A 22,025-nucleotide genomic window follows, 5' to 3' on the forward strand; every position below is an offset into this window, starting at 1 on the left:
CACTGCATGGACAAGGAAGTATGGCACACCCTGTTCACCTGGAACACCTGGGAACCAAGGGGGAAAAGGCCTGGCAGCCCCTGCCCCTCCCTGCCAGCACAGCCCATCCCAGACTCCTGAAGAGAAGAGGCTACTGTGGAAGAGGAATAACATGAATCCGTGAGGATAACAAAGTTCATATTAAACCGATTAAGGATATTTAATCCACCTCTAACAGTATGGACATCTGACTGCACTCAGGAGCCGGAGCAGATAATCCCAGCCCTCCTCCCCAGTGCTGCCCCAGTGATCCCAGCCTGGCCTGGGGAGATGACTCAACATCTCAGAGCTGTCTGTCACAAACCAGCTCAGCACATGGGGCTTCACTCCCAGCTCACACTTCAGGCTGGGAGAACACAATTCCACACCACGACCTTGTGGCTGTGTGTTCCAGTGCTGCGCTGAGCCCACATCCATGGGTTGAGTCAGCATGGATGGCAAACAAGTCTGGGCTGGAGAAGCAGCTCAGCTGGCACTGCACAGACCCAGCAACACCGCAGTGCCCAGCATTCCAAACCTGGTGCCCAGCTCCGCCCAGTGCCAAATTCCCAGCTTTTCCCTGCACAGGAGTTCCCACAGCCCGAGGCGGCCGCCCCACAGGGCACTACAGGAATAATTCCACGCTGAGGAACACAAACTGGAGGTTTAATCTAATCCCCACCAAAGCAGGAATCTCCAGAGCCCGCGCCGGCAAATCCACCCACGCAGCTCTTCCCTGGCAGGATGAGCCCTGGCTCTTGCCACATGGCACAGCACAAGGAAAAACTTGTGCTCTACCAACCCTCAAACCCTCCTGGGTTTGGATTTGCCAGGAGAATCCCAAAGGCTGTCCTGGTTTCACCAGAGCAGCATTCCAGGCACAAATGGCACTGACATCCTCCAGGAACAACAATGGGACACCAACTGCCTGGCAGACACAGCACCAGGAATTTGCTGCTCAGTAGCTTTGGATTCAAATTGGAGCCTGGTTCCCAGTGCCAAACCACAGTGTAACCCCCCGGGAATTCTGCCTTAACTAGGACAGGCTCATCTGTTGCAAACTCGATGAGATCATTTCCAAGTTCCTGTTTAACAGGTGCCAGCTCCTCCTGCACCTGCTGTGTGCACAGGGCTCCCTGCCCCCACCACGCTGGGAACATCTGCTCAGCTCCCTCAGGAGCTGTGCAAAAGGTGACTGGGAGAAGGAACCAGATCTCCTGCCCTGTGCCCAGAGCAGGGAACCAGGGCCAGGTAGAATCAGAGAGCAAGGAAACCGCGCTTGTTAACAGGGAGGGGAACCCACAATAATCCTGTGACTTTATTTGCATGTAAAAGAACAAAAAGAAATATCCTCTCCACAATAAAGGCAGGCAGAGCTCGCTCGGCTCCGGAGCTGCACCCCCGGCCAAGCTGGAGGAGTTGGGGTATTTCTGTCTCTGAGATCCACACAACCACATCCCAGCAGCTCAGCCATTCCAAGGATGCAGCCCTGGCAGGAATTCACACTTTGCATGGGAGGAGGCTCCCAGCAGCCTTGCCCCGGGGCCCAGCCCGTTCCAGGCATGGGAACACAGCGGGATGAGGCCACATGAAGAGGATCCCATGCAGCCGACGGCCTTTGCCGTCACACACCTGCCTCACCCCAAAAAAATGACTCAGCTCCTTGGTTCAAGGCTGCCCAGGACTCAGGAGCTTCCTCTCCATGCAGGTGGGGGCACAGCTGCTCCCTCCTGCAGGCCTAAGGCAAAGGCAGGCTGCCATCCTCGTCCGAGGTCTCTGTGTCCCCACTGTTCCCCACGGTCCCTCCGGCACGGCCGGATGCCTCCAGCTTCCTCCTCTTCTTCAGGTGGTGCAGGTGGGATTTGGAACGTGTGTGAGCTGGAGGAGAAGGCAAACAGAGCCTTTAATCAGTGGAATTTGGAGGAGGAAACAGCCAAACCCCCCACGCAGGGCAGAGCACCCTCCCTTCCCAGCACAAGTCGCTCCCAGAGAAAAGCGAATTCCCAAACCCTGCCCTGCCTGCTCCTCTGGACACTTCCAGGACAAACTGTCAGGGCTCAGAAGAGGACAAAGCTCCCCAACTTCCTCAGGAAGAACTGAGAGAGGGAAAAATCCTGGTTCTGTGTAAGCAGAAGATTCCAGGCTGTCACTGCCAGCCTCTCCAGGGAAGAGGGAATGTGTTTCCCAAGAGGTGGCACTTGGCAGGCTGCAGGTGAGGTTGTGCAACTCCCTGCTCCCCATGGAGAGCTGCCAGGATCATTTGTAGGACTGGATCCCTGCACCACAGCACTGGGAAGATCCTGTGAGTCCTACAGGGCAGCCAGGGAAAAGCCTGGAGCAGAATTCAACTTCTGAATAACTCCAGGGCAGTGCCCCAGCCATGAAAGCACTGCAGGAGTCAGCTGGGAACAGAGGGGTAATCCCAGGGATTCAGCTTGGAGCAGCAGGAGCTGCATTTCTCAGTGAAATCACATCCTTAAGGACAGCCAAACCTCCTTATCAGCGGTTTTATCTCAGGGGAGGCTTTGTCTGACCATCTTGGCGGGGTGGTTTTGCCTTTTCCAAGAGATCAGAGCAGCAATTAAAGCACAAACTTTTCAAGCAGGGCCTTAATTAAATGAGGGTATGTGCTCTGCTGAATCAAGGCCCTCAGGTGTTTTCCAGCCATTCTTTTTCTGCCAAAGGATGAAATCACATGCAAAGCTGCTGCTTTATCACAATGCTGGAGGGTCACCCTCACCCTGAGAAAAAGTCTCACCTCCTGCAATTTGTCACAAGCAACACCAAAGCTACAGTGGCTGAGGAAGTGCCAATTGCTGCTGCTGTCTGGGGAGTTGTGCTCTTGAAGTCCATATAAATTGTAAAATCAGATATAATTTTAAAATCCCCCAGAGGCAGCAGGGTGCTGGGAAGCAGTTCCCAAAACTCTCTGTCACCTGAGCTAAGAAAACAGACCAGAGTGCAGATCCACCCAGCTCCCACCACTGTTTTCACCTTCCTTTTTTCCATTTTGCAGGCACAAGTAACACCCAGGCTTTGGAGCATTTTTCTCCCACCATCTGTGGATCTGAGCCCAGTTCAGCTGGATGCAGAGAATAAGAGCTGGTCTTGGCTGAGGGAGGCACTGTCACCATGGACTCGTGTCTGGGGTGACATCCCTAAGGACATGGAGGGATTTAGGGGAGCTCCCACTCACAGAACTTTCTGGACCTAAAGGATGCCAGAGGCCCCGAGAGTTCTCAGTTCTGGACAAACAGAGCTCCTTCAAAGCACCTCCTGAGCCAGCTGAGATTAGACAAAATAACAACTGCCCTTAACTGATCTCACTGCAAGGAGCCTCCCCCAAAGAGCAGCTCCAGCCTTTGCTCTCAGCACTTCCCTGCCTCCTTCAGGAATAAGCAACTCCTTCAAACCCAACAACCTGGGAAATTTATCTCTGGTTGTGTCTCATCTGCTTGTTTTGGCTGGGGCAGAGTTGGTTTCCCTCACAGAAGCTGCTCTGGGGCTGTGTTTGGATTCGTGCTGAGCTCAGGGTTGATAACTCGGGGATGTTTTGTTGTTGCTGGGAGCTCTGGAATTGAGTCAAGGCCTTTTCTGCTCCTCAGGGGCAACACAGAGGGGGCTGGGGGTGCACAGGGGGTTGGAGGGGACACAGCTGGGAGAGATGACCTCAGCTTACCCCAGGGACAGCCCAGGCCATGCAGCTCACACTTCCTGGGGGGAAGGAAAGGGGGGGACATGGGCATGATGGCTTTTGTCTTCCCAAAGTCGTGTTAGATGTGATGGATCCCAGTTTTCCTGGGGATGGCTGAGCATCTGCCCAACCACAGCAAGCAGTGAATTAATTCCTTGTTTTGCTTTGCTTTGCCTATTAAACTTTAACTCAACCCACAATTTTCTCACTTTTACCCTTGCAATTCCCTCTCCCAGAGACAGAGAGTGGGGGAGTGGCTGTGGGGGGCTCAGATGCTGGGGTTAAACCATGACCCTGCACATCCTGTATTTGGGTAACACATGGAGATTTACCAGTTTCATTTCTGAAGCCAGTTTCTCCATGACTTTTTGTTTCTGGTTCTCAGCATGAGCCTCCCAGCACAGATAAATTCACTGACTTAATCTGATTCCAGCTGAGCTCTTTTAAAGTAAGTCTATGGAAAATAGAAAATCCCTTTCTATTACTATTACAGCTAGGAATAGTTTAAAAAGAAAAAAAAAACCCCACACATAAGTAGGAAATATTAGAGCAAAACTGAACTATTAGAAACCTTAAGAAATTTTCATCTACACAACAGAACTTTAGAGGAGAGACATTTGCTCTGTGCTTTTTGAAGAAGCATCCACAGTGTTGTGAAGGACCAGGAGCCCTGACTAAACACAGCAGCTCTGAGCTTGATGGCACATACAGATCCCTGGTGTGATGCTGTGTGTGTTTTCTGGGTGCTGGGAAGGGGGGGAAGCCCAGGCAAGGAGGGAATCCTGACAGATGGTTCCAGTGGCACAGCTCCTGCAAACAATCCTTGAGAGGCCAGCATCATGAGCTGGGGGTCATCTGGCCACAGGGCAGCTGCTGCACCACCCCAGAGAAGCTCAGCCCTCCCAGGTGCCCTCCTGTGCCCTGTGTGGGCCCTACCTGCCCACTCCCTGTCCCCGATGATGAGTCTGGCACAGAGCTCACACACGCGATGGCTCCGCTTGTTCTCCTCGTCCTGCTCCATCCTCAGGGGCTCTGCCGGGGGCTCACGGCCCTGCAGATCAAATAATGCCTCCAATTGGGCTCTGCCACCAAAATTTGCCTCTGTTCACTTTCAGAGAGTTTGGGATGGGAGTTTGCCAGACTCAGATACAGGCTGGCAAGGCAGACACCAGAGTTTTACCAAGTGCAGCGCTGGGCTTTGGGGGAAATGTTCAGCTGAGACAACAAATCTACTGCTGCAAGGAAATGCCAAGGTTGGGCAGGTGAACAGCCAGCCCTGCTCCAGGGACAGACTGTGTGCCCAGTGAGGGGGCCTGGGGACCACAGAGAAGGCAGTCAGTTGAAGCCCAGCTCCCCAGTACCTGGATGAAGCTCTCCACGATCTCCAGGGCAGGTTTCAGCACATCCTCCTCCCACCGCTGCAGATCAGACACCTCCAAGCCATAAACTGGGGGCACGTTGGGCCCAGGGCCTACAGAAACACCACAAGGGTGGTCAGCACCAGAAACCCTCAGCACCCCCTCCCAGAACCCAGGGGGAGCACAGGGATCTGCTTTTTCCTATCAGCATTCAGAAGCCAACAGCACCAGGCAGGCCAGAGCCAAAATTCCCTCCTGCAAGCAGCAGGAACACCTCAGGACTCAGGGAAGCATCTTCACAGCTGGCTGCCCTTGAGAGAGTGTTCTGGAATCTGAGCATGCCAACAGCCCATCACAACAACAAGAACCTCAGCCCAGCCCTGGTGCACAGGAGGCTGGGAGATGAAAGCCACCACAGCTGGATCCAGGCTGACAAAGCCACCACACCAGGCTGACAAGGAGATGCAGGCATGGAGCCTGGATGAGGGATCTGAGCGTGCAGATTCCCACTCGGAGCTGGAACTGATTGTGCTGGGGCTGATGCTCCTGGCAGGAGATGCTTTACTAATGACAAGGGACAGGTTCACAGCCACCCCTCTGGTCTCCTCTGGCCCAATGCCAGGACACAGGGCACTTGCTGCAGCCAGGACAGGGTGAAACAGCTGCCAGCAGAGAGCACCTGCTCCCTGGGTGACCTGGCTGCTCTCCATGGCTCACCTGCCCTCCACGGGCACCTGGCTGTCCCTGCATGGACAAAGCCATCAAAGGCTCCACGTGCCAGTCCCCAGCAGGTGCTGGCTTTATTGCTGTGCCCACAAACAAGCCCCTGACAGGCCCATCTGAAGCACACCTGCCACCAGAAAGGTGAGCTGAGCCACCCAGCACAGGGCTCTGCCAAAACTCCTGTGCCTCCTTCAAAGCCCATCTTTTTTTGACTCGAGTTTCTCCCTGCCTTCTCTTTATTTTTTTTTATTATTATTTATTTTATTGTTGTTTTGCCCCTACTGAGCACCTTTCAACAAGTGCCCGGCTCCCAGCTGCTGTTGCTGGCCCTGCTCCAAGGCTGGGGCTGGGACGGGGAAGTCCTGCTGGCTCCCTGCCACCACACAGAGCACGGCCTGGGCTGGGAGCAGCCACGGGGCTGCTGCTCCTAATCTGGTGGGCAGCTGTCAAATGGACTTTGCTCCCTGCCAGGAGCATGTGTGGGTGCGTGGGGACCCCCTCCCTGAGCCCCTCGGGAGCATTTGGCAGGATAAGCTGCAGGGATGTTGTGACCATCATCATCATCATCATCAACAGTGCCTGACATGGGGCTGAGCCTCTGCTTGGGATTTATCCCTCCTGATGGCTGGGGGGGAATGGGGTACAGAGGTACAGGAGACAGAGCTGGCTCTTGAGTGTCTGGGATGAGAGGCTGTGGGCAGGACACTTCTCAGGAGGGGCAGGAGATCCACTCTGCAACCCAAACCAGCGGGAAGGACTTGGGGGAGGCAGGATGGGGACACTGGGTGGCTCCTGGAGGGTCTGGTTGGGAGCAGACCCCCAAACACAGGCTGCCCCAAAGCCCCAGAGTCCCCTGTGGAGCTGGAGTGGGGCTTGAGGAGAGGAGGGAGCAGAGGACTCACGTTTCAGGAAGCGGTTCCGGACCCATTTGTTCTGCCTCCGGGCGTATCTCTTGGTCACCTGCTTCAGGGCCTGGATCCCTTTGGGACAGAGGGATTAAACAGGAGAAATAAACCCCAAAGGTAGCTGAGAAGAGGCTGTCAGCTCCAGGGGAGGGAAATCACACAAGAAAGAAGTCTGTGCTGGGTGGCACCATGAGAATTATTTTTACTGTCAGTGTGGGAGTCTGTGCCTGCACTGAGAAGAGGCTGGACAAGGTACCCCAAATGTTCCTGAGTAAACAGAGGGTGCAAAGAGCCCAAACCCTCCACCCTGAAGCTTTAGTAGGATAACCTGTTCGAGGGCTGCACTGCTCTCATAATGCCCAATTCTCTGCACAAATGGAGCCCAGGACTGCTCATCCACCCAGCAAAGGATGATTTACCACTTTACAACTGCTCAATATTTAGTACCAGGCTTATCAAATCCCTCCTAATCATCTCCTGAGCAGACACAACAAGTTCCTTCTGCATCAGACTTGTTTTCAAGCCTTTTATCAATTCTGTGCTTTCTTCAGTCTCTCCTTCCACACTGAACCCTCCTTGGCACAGATGGACTTTGCCTGGGCCCTCCCTGTGGAGATCAGCTCCCCTCCAACACCAGCCCAGACATTCCAGAATAACCCACCACCAAAGGGTGCATCCCTGCTGACTGATCCCCACATTCCTCGCCACCACAGAGCTGCTGACATGCTGAGTTCTGCTTCATTCCTCTTTCCCAGCCCTGCTCTCCACAGCATTCACACCCCAGCTGGGATTCCAACACCCAAGTGGACCTGCTCCAGATCCCAAGTCACCTGTACCCTGTGTACCCTGCAAGGAGCCTGAGGGGAGGGAAGGGCTGCTCTGGGTGTGCTCAGAGATGCTCTCCAATCACTGGAAAACGAGTCCCTGCCCCTCTGACCTGGCAGAAGTAGGAAATGCAGACAGAAAGGTGCAGCTGGGGCTGTGCCCTTGGTTTAGAGCACCTTGTGGAGTCACCTGGAGCTTTGTGGGGTACACAGGGTGCTTCCCCCACCTTTCTCCAGCAGCAGGGCACTGGTCTCGGGTGAGCAATTCCCTTCACTGATGAGGTACTCGTGGAATTCCTTGAAGCCAATGGACTGGAAGATGCCGTGCTGGTAATCCTGCCTGGAGAACCAAAGGCAGGGGTCACCGTGGGAGACCTGCAGAGGGAGCAGCAGAGAGGATCTGCCTGCTCACCCACCGGTTCTCTGCCACCTTCTCTCGGTTGTAGCGGCGGTGGAAGTCCCGCAGCTCCTCCAGCAGCCCTGCAGCCACCATGTCATCCACCCTCTTCTCCAGCCGTGCATCCAGAGCTGCAGGAGGAGAGCAGGACATGCTGAGCTGCAGGGAGCCCTGTCCTGGGGGCTGCACAGCCTGCCAGGACAGGAGTCAGCACTGCCAGGCTGCTGCTCCACCTGAGGAAGGCAGGGCCTGGCAGTTCTCTGTCACACCCACTGATGCCAGAGGAATTGCTGCCTTCTCCAGGGAGGAGGCTGGGGCAGGAGCAGGGAGTCAGCCCTTCCTTCCTCAGCCAGCCAGGAGCTGCTCTCACCTGCCTGGTCTGCATGGAGCCACAAGATGCAGGAATGTGGGTATTTCAGGGGCCCACCTAAGGGCCCCCCACCTTCCTCCTCCTGCTGCTGGTGCAAGATTTCACTGTGGGGGATCCCTGTCTCTTCAAACACTTGGAGGCTCCTGGAAGAGGAGACACACAGAGCTCAGAGGCTGGGTGAGAATGAGCGTTCCCATTCCCCCAGCAGCCCCGGGGGCTCCAGCAGAGGGAACCGCAGACACTCGCCGAGATCCAACCCTCTCATGTGGGGGGAGGGCAGGTCCCAGCCCCGTCCCGTGCCCGGCATCCACGCACACCCAGGTCCTGGGGGTGCAGTGCTGGCACCCGAGGAGCCCAGAGCACAGCCACCCACTCCTGCCTGGCACAGGGACAAGTCCTGCAGGGGACAGGGATCTGGCTCCAGCCCTGCCCTTTCCAGCCAGGCAGGGCTGCAGGGAAGGCACCAGCGCTGAGATGCTGCTGTGGAGCTTTGCCCAGCCCAGGCAGGGAGGGCGGGAGCTGGAGGAGCTGTGCTGGTGCCCCACCCTCCATCCCCCTGCACCGTGCGAATGGGGTGGGCGGTGTTCTGCTCCCCGGGGCCAGGGCTCGGCTGGGATGGAGCAGCAAGCCTGGTCTTGCTGCCGTGCTGTTCCCACAGAGCTCAGCTATGTTACTCAGCCAGCAGGGCAGCTTGCTCTTTAAATAGCTCCAGACAAACCCTCTGCTGCTGGGGCACGGAGAGGGAGCAGCCCCAGAGCACAGCCCAGCACCCCAGAGGCAGCTCAGGCTGGGGCTGTGTGGCCAAAGGGCTCAGATCCCAGGGAATCCCCAGCACCGGCTAGGAACCCAGGAGCACCCACCTGGGGTGGGAATGCTCATCCTGCCGTGCTCCCAGGCACACAATTCCCTCGGGAAGGGGTGCTGGGCCCTGGCACCCCCTGCCCCTGGCACACCAAGCTCACCTGGCCACCTTGCGCTTGTCGTGGGGGTGCAGCTTGGCCGCCATCTCCGGGTCCACCTGGCTCAGGCGCCGATGGAGCTCAGCACTGTCCAGCTGCTCCAGCTCCACCTTCCTGTCACTGTCCAGCCTGGGGGCACTGCTGGGCTTCTCCTGTGGGGCACAGGACAGCCCTGAACCAAACCCTGTGCAAGCAACACGATCCCCCAGAGCCACGGGGTGAAGGAGGGGCTTTAGGTTCTCCTTGCCCCTCTCCAGCAGGGATAGCACTGTGCCAAATTGCAGGAAGTCTGCCCTAAACATGGGATTCATCCTTTCCCAAAGGGATTCACAGCCCCCCACAGTACCTTGGTGTTGATAAGGACCTTCCAGAGCAGGGACTCGATGTAGTAGTTGGTTCCTCCCACAACTATGGGGATCTTGTCCCGGGCAAAGATATCTTCAATGTGCCAGAGTCAAGGAGCATAAGCAGAGATGCAGAGCAAGGGGGGAAGGCTGTGGGAGCAGCAGTCTGGGGCTCAGATCCCACTCTCCCAGCCCCAGGGAACCAGTAAGGCTGCAGGACAGGGTTAGAGGTGTCCCTCATCTCTCATTACTCTCTGTCACCTCTGCCAGCCACCACCAAAAGTCAGGGACACCCCAGGACTGCCAGGGAGGGCAACACTCATCACAGATCTTCCCTGGGCTGTCCTGAAGGTTAGCTGGGTAAAAGAAGCCCCAAGCCCCTCTCACCAGCAGAATTCTCTGGAAAAATAGTCAGCTATTTGGGATGTGGAGAGCCCAAACATGGATCCCTCTGGCTGTGGAGGGGGGAAGCCCATTCCTGCTCAGCCAGGCAGGCTGCAGCATGACAGGATATCAGAGGCACGGCTTTGTCCCTGAAATCCACCACGGTGTAGTTGGAGACAAGGGGATCCACAAAGCTGATCATGTGGTGTCTGCAGAGACGCTGCTCCTGAGGGGAAACCTTGTTGGTGATGATGTCCAAGCCCTTGTACACCTGGGGAAGAGAAGAGCCTGTCCTTCACCTCTGTGTCCTGTGAGACCTGCACTGACCACTTCCCCCTGTCCCAGTCACCCCTCCCAGCCCCTGCTGGGGCAGCACGGGCAGGGGCACAGCAGGGGCACGTGCCAGGTTCAGCAGGAATCCTGCCAACACCTGCTCCTGCCAGGGCCAAGCTGCCTCTCTCTGCTGTTTGTTCCTGCCCATGGGAGATGAACCGTGGAGTCCAACCGCTTGTGACTGCTTTCCTGCTTTGATACAACCCCGTAATTCAGGGTGGGAGGGCTGACTGAGCTCTTGGACAGTGCAGCCAGAGCTTTGGCAGTGTCACCAGCCTGGCACAGAGCTCCAAAATCAGGGCCTCCAAGCGGCCACCCCCTCATCTGCTGCGGCAGCTAAAAGCTCAGGTGTGCTGTTCTCCAAGGATCACTGCTTCTCCTTGTCCCCACAAGGATCACTGCTTCCTGCCACACAGAGCAGATTCCAGGCAGGAGAAGTGAGGACAGCTCCTCACCCTGCTTCCCATGTAAACACAACCCTCCTCAGCACGGGGAGCTGGCAGCTCACAGTGGGGCATTAAAGCCTCTCTGTCCAGCCCAGCTCTGTGCTGTGCCCAGGATTGAGCAGGAGGTGGCAAAGGAGGTGCTTTGGAAGGATGTGTTTAGTTCTCAGAGCCTTCCTGCTTAAGAGAAGTCTCCCAGCATGGGATAAACCGGGATGATGGGGAAAAGGACTGGAAATGGCTGTACTCATTTCCTCCACCATCCCACCCCTGCCAGACTACAAGAAATAAATTTCCTCTTAATCCCCTCTGAGAAGCTGCCAAGCCTCCTGCTGCAGCACGGCCTCCACCCACTGCTCCCCTGGTCCCAGACAGGAGGACAAGGTGACACAGAGGTGACCCACGGGCACCAGGCACAGAGGGATGAGGTTAGTGGAGCAGGGAAGCCCGAGCCTTGCCTGGAGCAGTCATGTGAGCTGCTGGAGCTGCCGGGGCAGCTGAACCAGCTCTGCTCCCACCTTGCTCAACTGCAGCCCCGGGAGAGCCAGGGCTGGCTCCTGCTCCCATCCCAAAAGGCTCGCCCGGGGGGCAGGAAGCGAGGGGGAGAGGGAGGGCAACCAAAGCCTGCAAAAAAGGCAGCAGCCCCAGGGGACACTGAGCAGGCAGGACGGGCCCACAGGCAGCTCTGCCAACGTGCCCCGTGGCTGCGGGCAGCTTATTGATCCCTGGGCTGGCAGCTCCATTCAACACGGGGCTCCAGCCGGCACAGAAAGGCTTTGAATTCAGTCAGCTTTGGCTCCCTGCCTGCTCTCCCCATTTCCAACCCTCCAGCTCCTCCAATTCCCACTGCCTGCCTGAAATCCCAGTGAGCACAGAGGGCTGACAGGCTGCTCAGAGTCAGCCAGCAGCTCCCAGTGCCCTGCACGGGCACATCCAGAATACTCAGGCTGCTATCCCCAGCTTCTCCTGGAGATTAAACACCGAGAGCCTCCCGGAATATCTGGCAACAAGGGGAGGAATGCGGTGTCAGTGTGTGGGCTGGGAGGAAACAAAGGCAGCCTTTTACACACAGGCAGTAAGCCCCGAGAAGGTTTCCACCAGCTGGCTGTCGGCAGGGCCTCGCACTGAGACGTCCTCCTGACACTCATTTCTATTTTCAGCCAGCGGCTCAGATAAGCCTTTGTTGCTTTCTAAGGCCCCAAAACAGATTAGCAGCAGCCTGGAGCAGCCGGGCCCCGAGACACGGAGCACAAGGCAGCACTAAAGGTGCTTAGCCTTGACGGTGTCCTCCCACCTCTGCCTGAGCCCCCGCGCTGGGCTGGAAGGTCAGCGCTGCCCCTGTGGAAAAGGTGGGGAAACTGAGGCAGGACACACAAACCCCCACCATTTTTAGGCTCTGCAGGCCTGGGAAGGGCAGATTCTCCCAAATCTTTGTTCTGCCATTAGTTCTGTGCATCATTCCAAACTCTGTCGCCAGCGGGGGGGGAAAGCGCCATCCTCACTCTGAGTGCAAGGAGTGCTGGAGGTGACATGACAGACCCCAAACACATCCAGGCCATCTGTGGCCAGGAAAACATCAGGATTCCCCAGGGGCCATGGTGGAGAAGAGCATGGAGGACCCAAACCAAGAGAGGTGCAAGGAGAACATGATTGACTCCCCATCCTGATCCCTGCAAAAGCTCTGGAGATGTCCTGAGTGTCCTCCACGCACTGACTGGCAAGTGTGTGCTACAGCAACTGCCCCACCACTCCCAAGAGAGAAATCCAGAAGGGACACTGGGATCATGAGTGGATGGGGCCCTCCTCAAGCTGGCACAGGGATCCCTGCATGTTCACTGCCAGGAATGAAGAAACACGACTGGCTTCACCCTGCCTGGCTCTCCGAGGAATTATTTACTCCTCAACCAAACTCACTGGGATGACAAACAGCAACAGAAAGGACAAAAAGAAAGATTAAGAGGCCAGCAGATTAACCAGAGCTCCTGAGCTGCAAGCAGGCAGCAGTTAAGTCTGTAATTTGAGCACAGCGACTCAAACCCATGACGAAAACACCCTGGAGATGGATAGAGGGGTGCCTGTGTGTGGGAACAGGTGGGCTCGGGGCTCCCCAGCCCCTTCCCCAGCCTGGCTCCCGCTCCAGCAGCTGCCCCAAAACACTGCCAGCATTTGTCAGCGCTGCTCAGAGCCCAGCAATGAATGCACAGAGGGGGCTGAGGGCAACACGGTCGCTGGCAGCTGTCAATCCCCAACGAGCAATGGGATTTCCAAACCCCGGCGAGCCTCCCGCAAGGACAGCAGAGCCAGCCCTGCGTGGCAGGGGGACAGGGCACGGGGAACAAAGGCAGAGAGAAAGGAGCCCCGGCTGGGGGGCACCGGGGGCTGCCCCGCCTCGGCAGCACGCTGCATTACGGGATAAAGCAGCCGAGCTGCTGGGCCCTGGCTCCACAGTCACGCTAGAATGAGATTAAAAGGAAAGCAGGACAAGAGCCACTGGAGCCTGGATGCCTTCGGGCGCCTGCAGAAGGGTCCTCCCCGCACTGCCCGCATTCCCATGGTGGGGGCTGAAAGGAGCAGGGCACAGAATGCACGCTCCGAAACATCCACCAGTGGGGATTCAGCTCCTGAACATCCACCAGTGGGGATTCAGCTCCTGAACATCCACCAGTGGGGATTCAGCTCCTGAACATCCACCAGTGGGGATTCAGCTCCTGAACATCCACCAGTGGGGATTCACTCCTGAACATCCACCAGTGGGGATTCACAGAGTGCCAGGAGGCTCCAAACACGCCTGCAGAGCTCAGGATGCAGCAGAAGCCTCGTGGCCACAGCATGGGCCAAGCCAGCAGCCGCTTCCCCGATATTGAAGATGGGCAAAGCTCCTGCTCTTCATCCTCTTCAGGATTTCAGTTCAGCTCAGGCCTCACTCTTTCCCCAAGAGCTTAAGGGAAATATTCCATGAAATTACATTCTGATTGCTTGCCCCAAATTCAGGAGAGTAAGGTTTTAAATTTAGCTCAGTGGGACACAAACAGTGGCCAGGAAACAGGGAGGTGGGCACAGGACAGCGGAGTTGATCTCTGAGCAGCACAAAGGGTGTTGCTGGCAGAAAACACCTTTTTATGCAGAATAATAAACACATTTAACATTAAACTTGATGGAAAGTTCATGCCCTATAGGAAGTGAACAGTGAAAGTGCGGATGAGTAAGAAAAATATTTTGCTAAACAACAGCAAAATTGTTATTCTTGTGGTGGCTCAAATGTCCATCCTGTGACAAAGCTCTTGTAGCTAAACTAATTTGAAACCAAAAATTAAAACACCTTCGCTCTTTCATTCCAAAAGGTGAATTTATTGGGGATGGGGGGGCTTAAACAAACACTTTGAACAAACTCTGCAGTTTTGGTTGTGTTCAGAGCCCACAGGGCAGGGAGAGGACACAGAGGTGCTGTCACACGAACCAAACTGCAAGTGGGATGGGCACTGGGCCTGGGGAACTGGGGACAGGACAGGGACACTAGAGCTGAGACAGAGGCACCAGGATGGGTCCAGGGCTGGGACAAGGGCATGGGGAACGGGACAGGGAATTGGGGACAGGGGCACTGGAGCTGGCACAGGGGCACCAGAATGGGCTCCAGGCACAGGGGCACCGGGAACAGGACAGGGATACGGACACAAGAGCACCGGGGACAGGAGAGCGACACCGGGAGCGCATTCAACAGGCAGCCTCCATCCCTTGGGCCCTCCCCTACACACGCACCCGGACACGGGGCCCGGGGAAACCGGAGGGAACCTGCCCGGAGCCTCCGGGGCTGAGCTTTTCCAGGCCCCAACCGGGCCCTGCTGCCCCTCCAGGCCCAGCTCGGACTTTCCCCGGTACAGCCCAGGAGGCCCCGGTACAGGCCGGACCTCCCCCGGTACAGCTCAGAGCCCTCCCGGTACAGCTCAGAGCCCTCCCGGTTCAGCTCAGAGCCCTCCCGGTACAGGCCGGACCTCCCCCGGTACAGCTCAGAGCCCTCCCGGTTCAGCTCAGAGCCCTCCCTGTACAGACCGGACCTCCCCCGGTTCAGCTCAGAGCCCTCCCGGTGCAGCCCAGGCCGCCCCCGGTGGAAGCCGAGCCCCCTCCCAACACCCGGCCCCGGCCCAGGCCCCGCCGGGGCTCCGCGGCTCCTCCCCGGCCCAGGCCCGGCCGCGGCCTCCCCGGTGCCCGGTGCAGGCCGTACCTGCATGGAGTCGGCGCTGACGATCTCCCCGCCGAGGCGCAGCCCGAGCTGCAGCGCCAGCGCCGATTTCCCGGTGCCGGTGGCGCCCAGGATCACCACGAGCGGCCGCGGCGGCCGCGGGGCCCGGCCCAGGCACAGCGCGGCCGCCGCCGCCATGGCCCGGCCGGGGACGGGCGGGCGGGACGGGGGCGGGCCGGGGCCGGGGCCGGGGCCGGGGCCGGGGCCGGGGCCGCCCGCGGGGAGGACGGGGCCGGGCCCCGAGCTCCGGGCGCCCCTGCCCGCCGCGGCTCTCCTCTCCAGCCCCCTCCGTGCCCCTGTGTCCCCCCACTCGGTGCCCCGGGGCCCCACAGCCAGCCCGGTTCCCTCCCCGTGTCCCGGGTGCCCAAACCCATCCCCAGCCCCGCGGGCCCTTTTCGGGTCCCCCGTTACCCCCCCCAGCCCCTCACACCGTTGCCCACGCGTGGGGCTGTGCCCCTTGGTCTTTTTTTCAGGAGCGGATGGGAAGGATGCTGTTGCCGTAGCAACGGGGCAAAGCGATGGGGAGCGGGGCTGTTGCCATGGCAACGGGGCAGAGTAGGATGATGCGGCGGGGGCTGCTGCCATGGCAACGGAGAGGAGCGTGTTGCCGTGGCGACAGCAGCGTCCACGGAGGCTCGTCCTTCCATCGCCACGGCAACAGGAGGGGATGGGGAGCGGGCCGCTGTCCCCGTGGCAACAGAGGGGAGGGAAAAGGGGAGGCCGTTGCCATGGCACCTCCGCGGTGCTGCTCTCCCTGGCAACACACATCCCTCGCCATGGCAACAGGGAGAGGGAGGCCGCGGGCCAGGGGGGTGCGGGCAGCCGGCCCCCCCTCGGCAGGGAAGGGATTATCGCCGCCTCGGGAAACTGTCCTAAAAATTTGCCAGCCCAGGCGTGAAGGCGGCATCGTGCCCACAACACCCCAGGCCCAGCGTAGGGAGGGGAGGGAAGGGATGTGGTGGGCAAGCAGAAGTGGTTTGTGGGGGTACAGCAAAGAGCAGGGTGTTAGCAGGGCAGTGTGCATTAAAAAATAACCAATTCAGGCCCTGGCAGCACCGACTTGGGAGGATTGCAGCTGACACTCACAAATTGCAGTGCTGAACAAGCGAGAAGGAAAGCCCTGTGTGCTTATTTTCTTCACTTCATAGCACTGTCAGTCTCCTTCCCTCATGCTGACCGTGACAATATGAGAGGAGACACGTGCTCCAGTAACCAGGGAAGTTTCAGGTAGATGCATACGAATGCAGGCTTTAGGCAGGAGAACTCAAAGGTATTTACAAACTGCAACTCAGTTCTTCAGTTTGGTTTGGGCTTTGGGGACATCTCCCGTTGGTGCCAGGCTGTGGATCTGCTCATCACTTCCAAGAAAGATAATTAATGATTTAAACTTCCTATGTACCTTCAGCACAAAAAGGAATTTCGGGAGGGTCACCTTGAGCTGAGAAAAGACGAGAGGCTGCGAGTGTGAGTGTCACAAAACCACAACAAAAATAACCGTTTGAGGGGCTGATACATCTGGGCTGTGTCTCCTGCGCATGGGCGAGGTGTCAGATTTAGGTCACCCCGCTCCCTGGTTAAGCTGTGGGTCATGGGAGCACCTTTTAATGCAGCTCTGAAAGGCTGTGACACCGTGTGATGCAACACAGAGTGTGAAACGCTGCTGGAAACGAAGGGGATGGGTGTTTAAGGGCTCCTGTGGGGCACCATTGCTATTTCAGGCTGGTTTTCCCCAGGTGATGGAGGCTCCAGCAGCAGCTCCTGGTTCCTGGCTCCTCAGCAGTAACATAATCCCACATCCCTGCTGCATTTAGAGTAAGACTTTTGCTGCCAGGACAAAGGAAACCCAAACGTGTCAGGTTTGGGGGCAGCAGGGAGAACACACGTATATATAATTTCATCCACTTGGCAGATCTGGGATGTGGAGCTCTCTGGGAGCCAGTGGATTGCATTCCCCTCTCCCTATAGGGTTACTGCCAGACACAGCCCCAGCCCCTGACCCGTGGGGCAGTGATCACCCCACACCCCCTGCCCCAAACCCCATTAGGGGGGTTTACAGTTACATCAAAGCCTTCTCCCAGCCCAGCCTGGGCTCTCTGCCCTTCCTTGCCACTAAAACCACTTAAAAGGAGGAAAAATAATCCAGGTGATTCATTTCCTTGGCCCCACCACCACGACCACTTCTTCTTCAAGAGCTGGGAGAAAACCAGGACAAAGAGCTCAGTCTTGGTGCAGCTGAGCCCTGGGGGAAAAAGAGATCAATGAATTAATTTTTATTCATGCCCAGGATACCCCAAAAGCCGGGGGCCAGAGCAGCCCCCCCAGGGTGCATGGAAACCCACAGCATGGAAAAAGCCAACCCAGGCTGTTGCAAACTTATTTATTTATGAAGTATGAGGTAATGAAGAAAGTGCTAAATCCAACCAGTGTTAACTCTAACAGTTCTCAGCAGGTCAGCAGGGACCCCAGGGTGCCATCCTGTGGGACCACCCCTGCCAGCAGCCCTGGGAGGGGACAGGGGACTCTGCCACCCACACCCCACCACAGACTGGGCAGCAGGAGGGCACAGACAGGGAAGGCAGAGCAGCCCCCTGCAAAGCCCAAAGCTTCTCTGGGGATTTTAAGTGGCTGCTGGTGAAGGAGAACTCACAAGGGTGGGAAAAGGGGTCACAAGGATGCTCACAAGGATGGGAAAGGGATAAAATTCCCTCTTATTGCAAATGGGTGGTTTGGAGAGCTGCAAGGGGGTGAATGGTCTCTGCGAGGACTCAGCTTGAGGGTCCAGCAGGAACCAGCCCCTTCCTGATCTCCCTAAAGTGCAGCAGGACTGAGCCCTCCCCCACAGTAGGAAATCTCCCTTAAAAAAAAAAAAGTTTTTATATATTTATATATATATAAAAAAGCAAACTCTTTACCAAATACTTCTCCAAAAGTGGTACAAAAATACAGTATAAAAACACAGCCTCCAGTATAAGACTCGCAGTTACAGCAGCAGTTTCTAGAACATAAAATCCAGGACCAGCTACTGCGTGAAGTGACACAAGGAAGTGAGGTACGGTCCAGCCGAGCAAGGGGACTGCCCAGGGGTGCTGTCCATCCCAGTGAGAGGCACATCCTGCCATCACCACCTCCATGGGATCTCTCCAGAGGTGAGCCCCGTGCTGGGCTCTGAGCCTGCCTGCTTCCAATAGCCAAGGCAGACGTGGTTGCTTGGGGTTTTTAGGGCTGGTGGATGCCCAGGGGTAGCTCCCAGCGATGCTGTTGGTGGCAGATGGCAGAGAGGGGTGCAGGGGCTGCTGGAGAGGGGGAATAAATTTGAGCTCTTGAACTGGAGCAGTCACTGAGGAAGCTTCACAGCAGGGACAAGGGAAATCTTGGAACACCCAGGAACCAACCCCAGGTAGGTGACACTGTTGGGGTGTCTGCTGTGGACCCATTCCCACAGCCACTGCCACGTGCTCCAGCCCCCCCGGGGACAACAGTTCCACAAGCAACCAAAAAAATAAAAAAAAAATGTGCAAATTGAGAAGGAGCTGGGGGTTTGTGGGGACCAGGGTGGGGGGCACACGGGGTGCTAGTGCCCCTTAAGGTGAGCAATCCGTTTGAGCAGCTGGGTCTGGCGCAGCTGCAGCTGCCGCTTCTCGGCCGCCATCCTCCTCTCGGCGCTGATGAGGGACTGCAGGTACTCGGAGGATTTGCTCAGGATCACCACTTTGGGGGTCTTGGGGCAGCTGGCCAGCCCGGGCACCTGGTCCCTCAGGGCCAGAAAGCGCGAGCGCAGGTCGTTGCGCCGCTTGCGCTCCAGGTAGTTGTGGTTTTTCCTCTTGGCCACGTCCTCGCTGTCCGAGCTGGGGCTGCTGCTGGGTTTTGGCAAGCCGGGCTCAGGCAGGGGCACGGCGGGGGTCGGCTCCACGCTGCTGGGTGGCTCGTCCTCCTCCTGGTCCTGCTGGGGTGACTCAGGCGGGGGGCAGGGGTCTGGGGGCGAGCGGGCGGCGTAGTTGTGCTGCTGCTGGTGCACGGAGATGTGGAAACGCTTCATGCAGGGGTCCAGGGGGTCGGCGCGGAGCGTGATGGTGACCGGCTTCCTCAGGCTGAGAGATTGCCTCTTGTCCACCGTCACCACGTCAATCTCTTCACCTTCTGCTCTCGTGGAAAAGAAAGAACAAACCCCCCTTCAGATGGGAATGCCTAGTCACCCTTCGTCACCTTTCCACAGCTCCCTGGAAAATGGCCCCGCTAAAGTTTGCTCATGCACTGCAAACTCTGTGACCTCCAGTGATTTAAGTGCCCCTTCAATACCATCACGTGGGAAGGAGTGGAATTCCCTCCCTGTTTCATGTGCCTGGTCCCCCAAAAACGGACTGGGAGGCTTTACTTCCGCCTCACTTCAGCACCAGGAGCAACATGTGTTCATCATAAAGGATCATCAGGAAAGAAACCCCCGAGCCCCCCTGCGAGGTGGGGGGGTCTGGAGGAGCAGGATGCTGGGACAGCCTGGTTCCAAAGTTCATCCCGGTCGGGTGCTTTCATGGCCCATTGGAATTGTAAATGAGGGATATAAGGGCAGAAGTACCCTTTGTTCCCCTCGGCTGCAGCTTCCCACCTCGGTGACTTGTTACTTTTCACAAGTGATAAAGCCCATTCAGCCCCGGCTTCCCGGGGACAGAGGGGACAATCCCCCACTGTGCAGGGAGGCAGGGAGAGGTGAAGAGGTCCCTACAGCAGGCTCTGAACCTCAAAGGCATCTCAAGCCCAGAAACAGAAGGACCTAAATAAAGCATAATTGGTCCAATCCTGCCTGTTGGCACTGCTGTTGTCCCACCCCAGCAAAGCCCAGTGGCTTTGGGGACAGCGAGGTGAGCAGGCTTCGGACACATCCGCTGCGATTGCTCTCACTTTAGAGGATGTGCCTCCAACTTTTTTCCTAAGCTTTGGGGTAGCCACTTGCTAAAGGTGCCCCGAGATGCTCAAAACCCCACCAGCATCGTGGGCAGAGGCCTGGCCCCATTCCCCTGCGAGGGGGCCAGTGGTGGGCTTCTGATAGCGACCCCAGCCGATACCCCGAACCCTCCAGGCTTTGGGGTTCAGCCCAGGAAGCCCAAACCCCCGACACTGGAGCTCCTGGGCTGGGGGACACTCATCAGTGTCCCCACCCGCGCGGTCTCAGCCCCGTACACACACACACACACCCCATTAATAAAAACTCAGCCCGCCTAACCCCGCCCCCCGCAGCCGCCCATTGGCTGTCCCACGGGGCAGGCTGACTGTTCTGCCCTCCTATTGGTCCATGCTCCCGTCCATCAGCGCTGCCCCTCTCATTGTTTGCAATCTGTTGCTTTTTGTTCGGCGCCCACGTGGCGCGGCCGGACCCCTCCGGGACCCCCGCGGAACCGGGACCCCCGCGGCATCCCCGCGGCCCCCGAAGGCTCCCGCATATTTGGGTCAAGCCTCTTAACGCCCGCGACCTGGCTTACAGTCCCCGGGCTTCTAATGGCATTAAGCCCCGCGCCGTGACTCACCGGCGCAGGTGGCGGCCACCGGCAGATTTATTAACGGGGTCACGGCACCGCGTCAGCGCTCCCACGGCAGCCGAGTCAGCCCGGCCTCCGCGGGAGCCACGGAAATAACGCACGGGCCCCGGCGGGGCTACGGGGCGGGGGGGTGCCGCAGAGCCGCAGGGTGTTGGCAAATAAACACAGAAAATTGGCGTGAGATTGGAGAGATGCGGGGCAGCGGCACCACACTGCCCCTATGGGGTGGTTCGGGGGTGTCCGCCGTCCCAGCACAACCCCGTGTGAACACCCGCACACACCCCACGCGGGACAGGCAGACGTGCCCCGGGGCTGGGCTGGGACACGCCGCAGCCCGAGCGGCTGTTCCTGCCCGTCCTACCGAGCCGCCGCCCCGGGGGACACGCCGCTGCTCCCAAACCTGCTGTCCCCAGGGCATATTTTGCCTTTTGTCCCGAGGGAAGCCCGTCCCGGGTGGGCCGTGGGAGGAAGAAGAGGGAGCAGCCGAATTCACGAGCCGGCGGCAGAGCGCGGCGCAGCGCTCAGAACCCCAAACTTTGCACGATGAGATGCAAACTTGCCCTTCAACCTTCCCACGAGGTTTTCGTGGGGCCGGGACGAGGGAAAGGGACCACCAGAGTCCCACGCAAGAGCCGGAGGGACCCCCACGCACCCTCCCGAGAGGGACGGGGGTTTGCGGAGCAGAAACCCCGCGGGAAAGGGGAACAGCCGAGCCCGCTTTGTTCGTGGGGCCGGGACCGGGGCTCGCTCGGCGTCTCAACAAAGGCGCAGCCCGGCTGGGAGGCTCCCTGCACACACATGTGCGGACACGCGTGTTCCCCACGCCGGGCTCCACCGGGCTGGGGGCAGCTGGCGGCTCGGCGGCGGAGCGGCTCCGTCCCTTACCGGAATCGCTCTGGCCCTCGGATCCCGAGGATGCGGGGATCTTGCTCTCGGCCAGCGGGCAAAGGAAGACGGCGGCGGGATCCACGCACTCGCTGACGGAGCTGCTGAAGCCAAAATCCTGCGCGAAGGATGGTTTGTGCGGGGTGGCTCTCTGCGTGCCCGTGGAAAGTTTCTCTGTCATCGCCTTCTCCAGCCTCTCCCTCGCTGAGAAACCGCTCCACATGCAATCCTTGAGGATGAAAGCGCTCAGGTTCCCGAAGATCTGCCCCGTCCCTATGAGATACTCCGGCTCTTCCCCGGCGAGGCAGTACCGGGAGAGCCATCCCGGGCGCTCCTCCGCCCCCGAGCAGCCCCCCTTCTCCCCGGGGGTGCCCAGCGGGGACAGCGGGGGCGTGGGGACCAGCTCGAACTTCTTCCAGATGTCCTCGCTGGGCGCCGTGGAGCGGTGGAAATCCTCCTGGGCGTCGTGATCGTAGAAGTAGTGCTGGTACGAGTCAAACTCCATCTCGGCAGGGGGAAGGGGGCGGCCGAGACAAGAACGGGCACTCAGGAGAGGGGCAGCCCCAGGGATGAGGGGGGACCCCCACCCCGGCGCCAGCCCCCGAGCCGGGACCGCGGGCGCA

General features: G+C 58.2%; 2 protein-coding genes across 3 annotated transcripts; both read right to left on the minus strand.

The window, feature by feature from the left end:
* Nucleotides 1–1,296: 1,296 nt before the first annotated feature.
* TRIT1 (tRNA isopentenyltransferase 1) lies at nucleotides 1,297–15,145 on the minus strand. 2 transcript variants are annotated; one of them, XM_050983188.1, is made up of 11 exons: nucleotides 14,972–15,145; nucleotides 10,105–10,247; nucleotides 9,595–9,691; nucleotides 9,252–9,400; nucleotides 8,290–8,432; nucleotides 7,939–8,050; nucleotides 7,750–7,862; nucleotides 6,696–6,773; nucleotides 5,074–5,183; nucleotides 4,649–4,763; nucleotides 1,297–1,896 (listed from the first exon to the last, which is right to left on the minus strand). In XM_050983188.1, exons 1-11 carry the CDS (start codon nucleotides 15,125–15,127, stop codon nucleotides 1,757–1,759), a joined length of 1,356 nt encoding a protein of 451 aa, XP_050839145.1. In that variant the 5' UTR covers nucleotides 15,128–15,145; the 3' UTR covers nucleotides 1,297–1,756. The 2 variants fall into 2 exon arrangements, with proteins under 2 accessions (XP_050839145.1, XP_050839146.1); XM_050983189.1 differs by lacking the exon at nucleotides 4,649–4,763.
* Nucleotides 15,146–17,352: 2,207 nt separating this feature from the next.
* MYCL (MYCL proto-oncogene, bHLH transcription factor) lies at nucleotides 17,353–22,025 on the minus strand. The gene is made up of 2 exons (XM_030230302.2): nucleotides 21,403–22,025; nucleotides 17,353–19,126 (listed from the first exon to the last, which is right to left on the minus strand). The coding sequence occupies exons 1-2, from the start codon at nucleotides 21,905–21,907 to the stop codon at nucleotides 18,561–18,563; spliced, it is 1,071 nt and encodes a 356-aa protein (XP_030086162.2). The 5' UTR covers nucleotides 21,908–22,025; the 3' UTR covers nucleotides 17,353–18,560.

This window comes from Serinus canaria, chromosome 23 (assembly GCF_022539315.1).
Source record: "Serinus canaria isolate serCan28SL12 chromosome 23, serCan2020, whole genome shotgun sequence".
In the NCBI taxonomy this organism is placed as follows: Eukaryota; Metazoa; Chordata; class Aves; order Passeriformes; family Fringillidae; genus Serinus; species Serinus canaria.

Excerpts from the sequence above, each read along its gene's own strand:
- MYCL (XM_030230302.2), bottom strand. The coding sequence starts at position 21,907 with ATGGAGTTTGACTCGTACCAGCACTACTTCTACGATCACGACGCCCAG. Across the intron at positions 19,127-21,402 it reads CGAGGGCCAGAGCGATTCCG|AAGGTGAAGAGATTGACGTG; the intron begins GTAAGGGACGGA and ends CCACGAGAGCAG.
- TRIT1 (XM_050983188.1), bottom strand. The coding sequence starts at position 15,127 with ATGGCGGCGGCGGCCGCGCTGTGCCTGGGCCGGGCCCCGCGGCCGCCG. Across the intron at positions 8,051-8,289 it reads GCTCCATGCAGACCAGGCAG|CTCTGGATGCACGGCTGGAG; the intron begins GTGAGAGCAGCT and ends CTCCTCCTGCAG. Across the intron at positions 6,774-7,749 it reads TGCCCTGCTGCTGGAGAAAG|GGATCCAGGCCCTGAAGCAG; the intron begins GTGGGGGAAGCA and ends TCTGTCCCAAAG.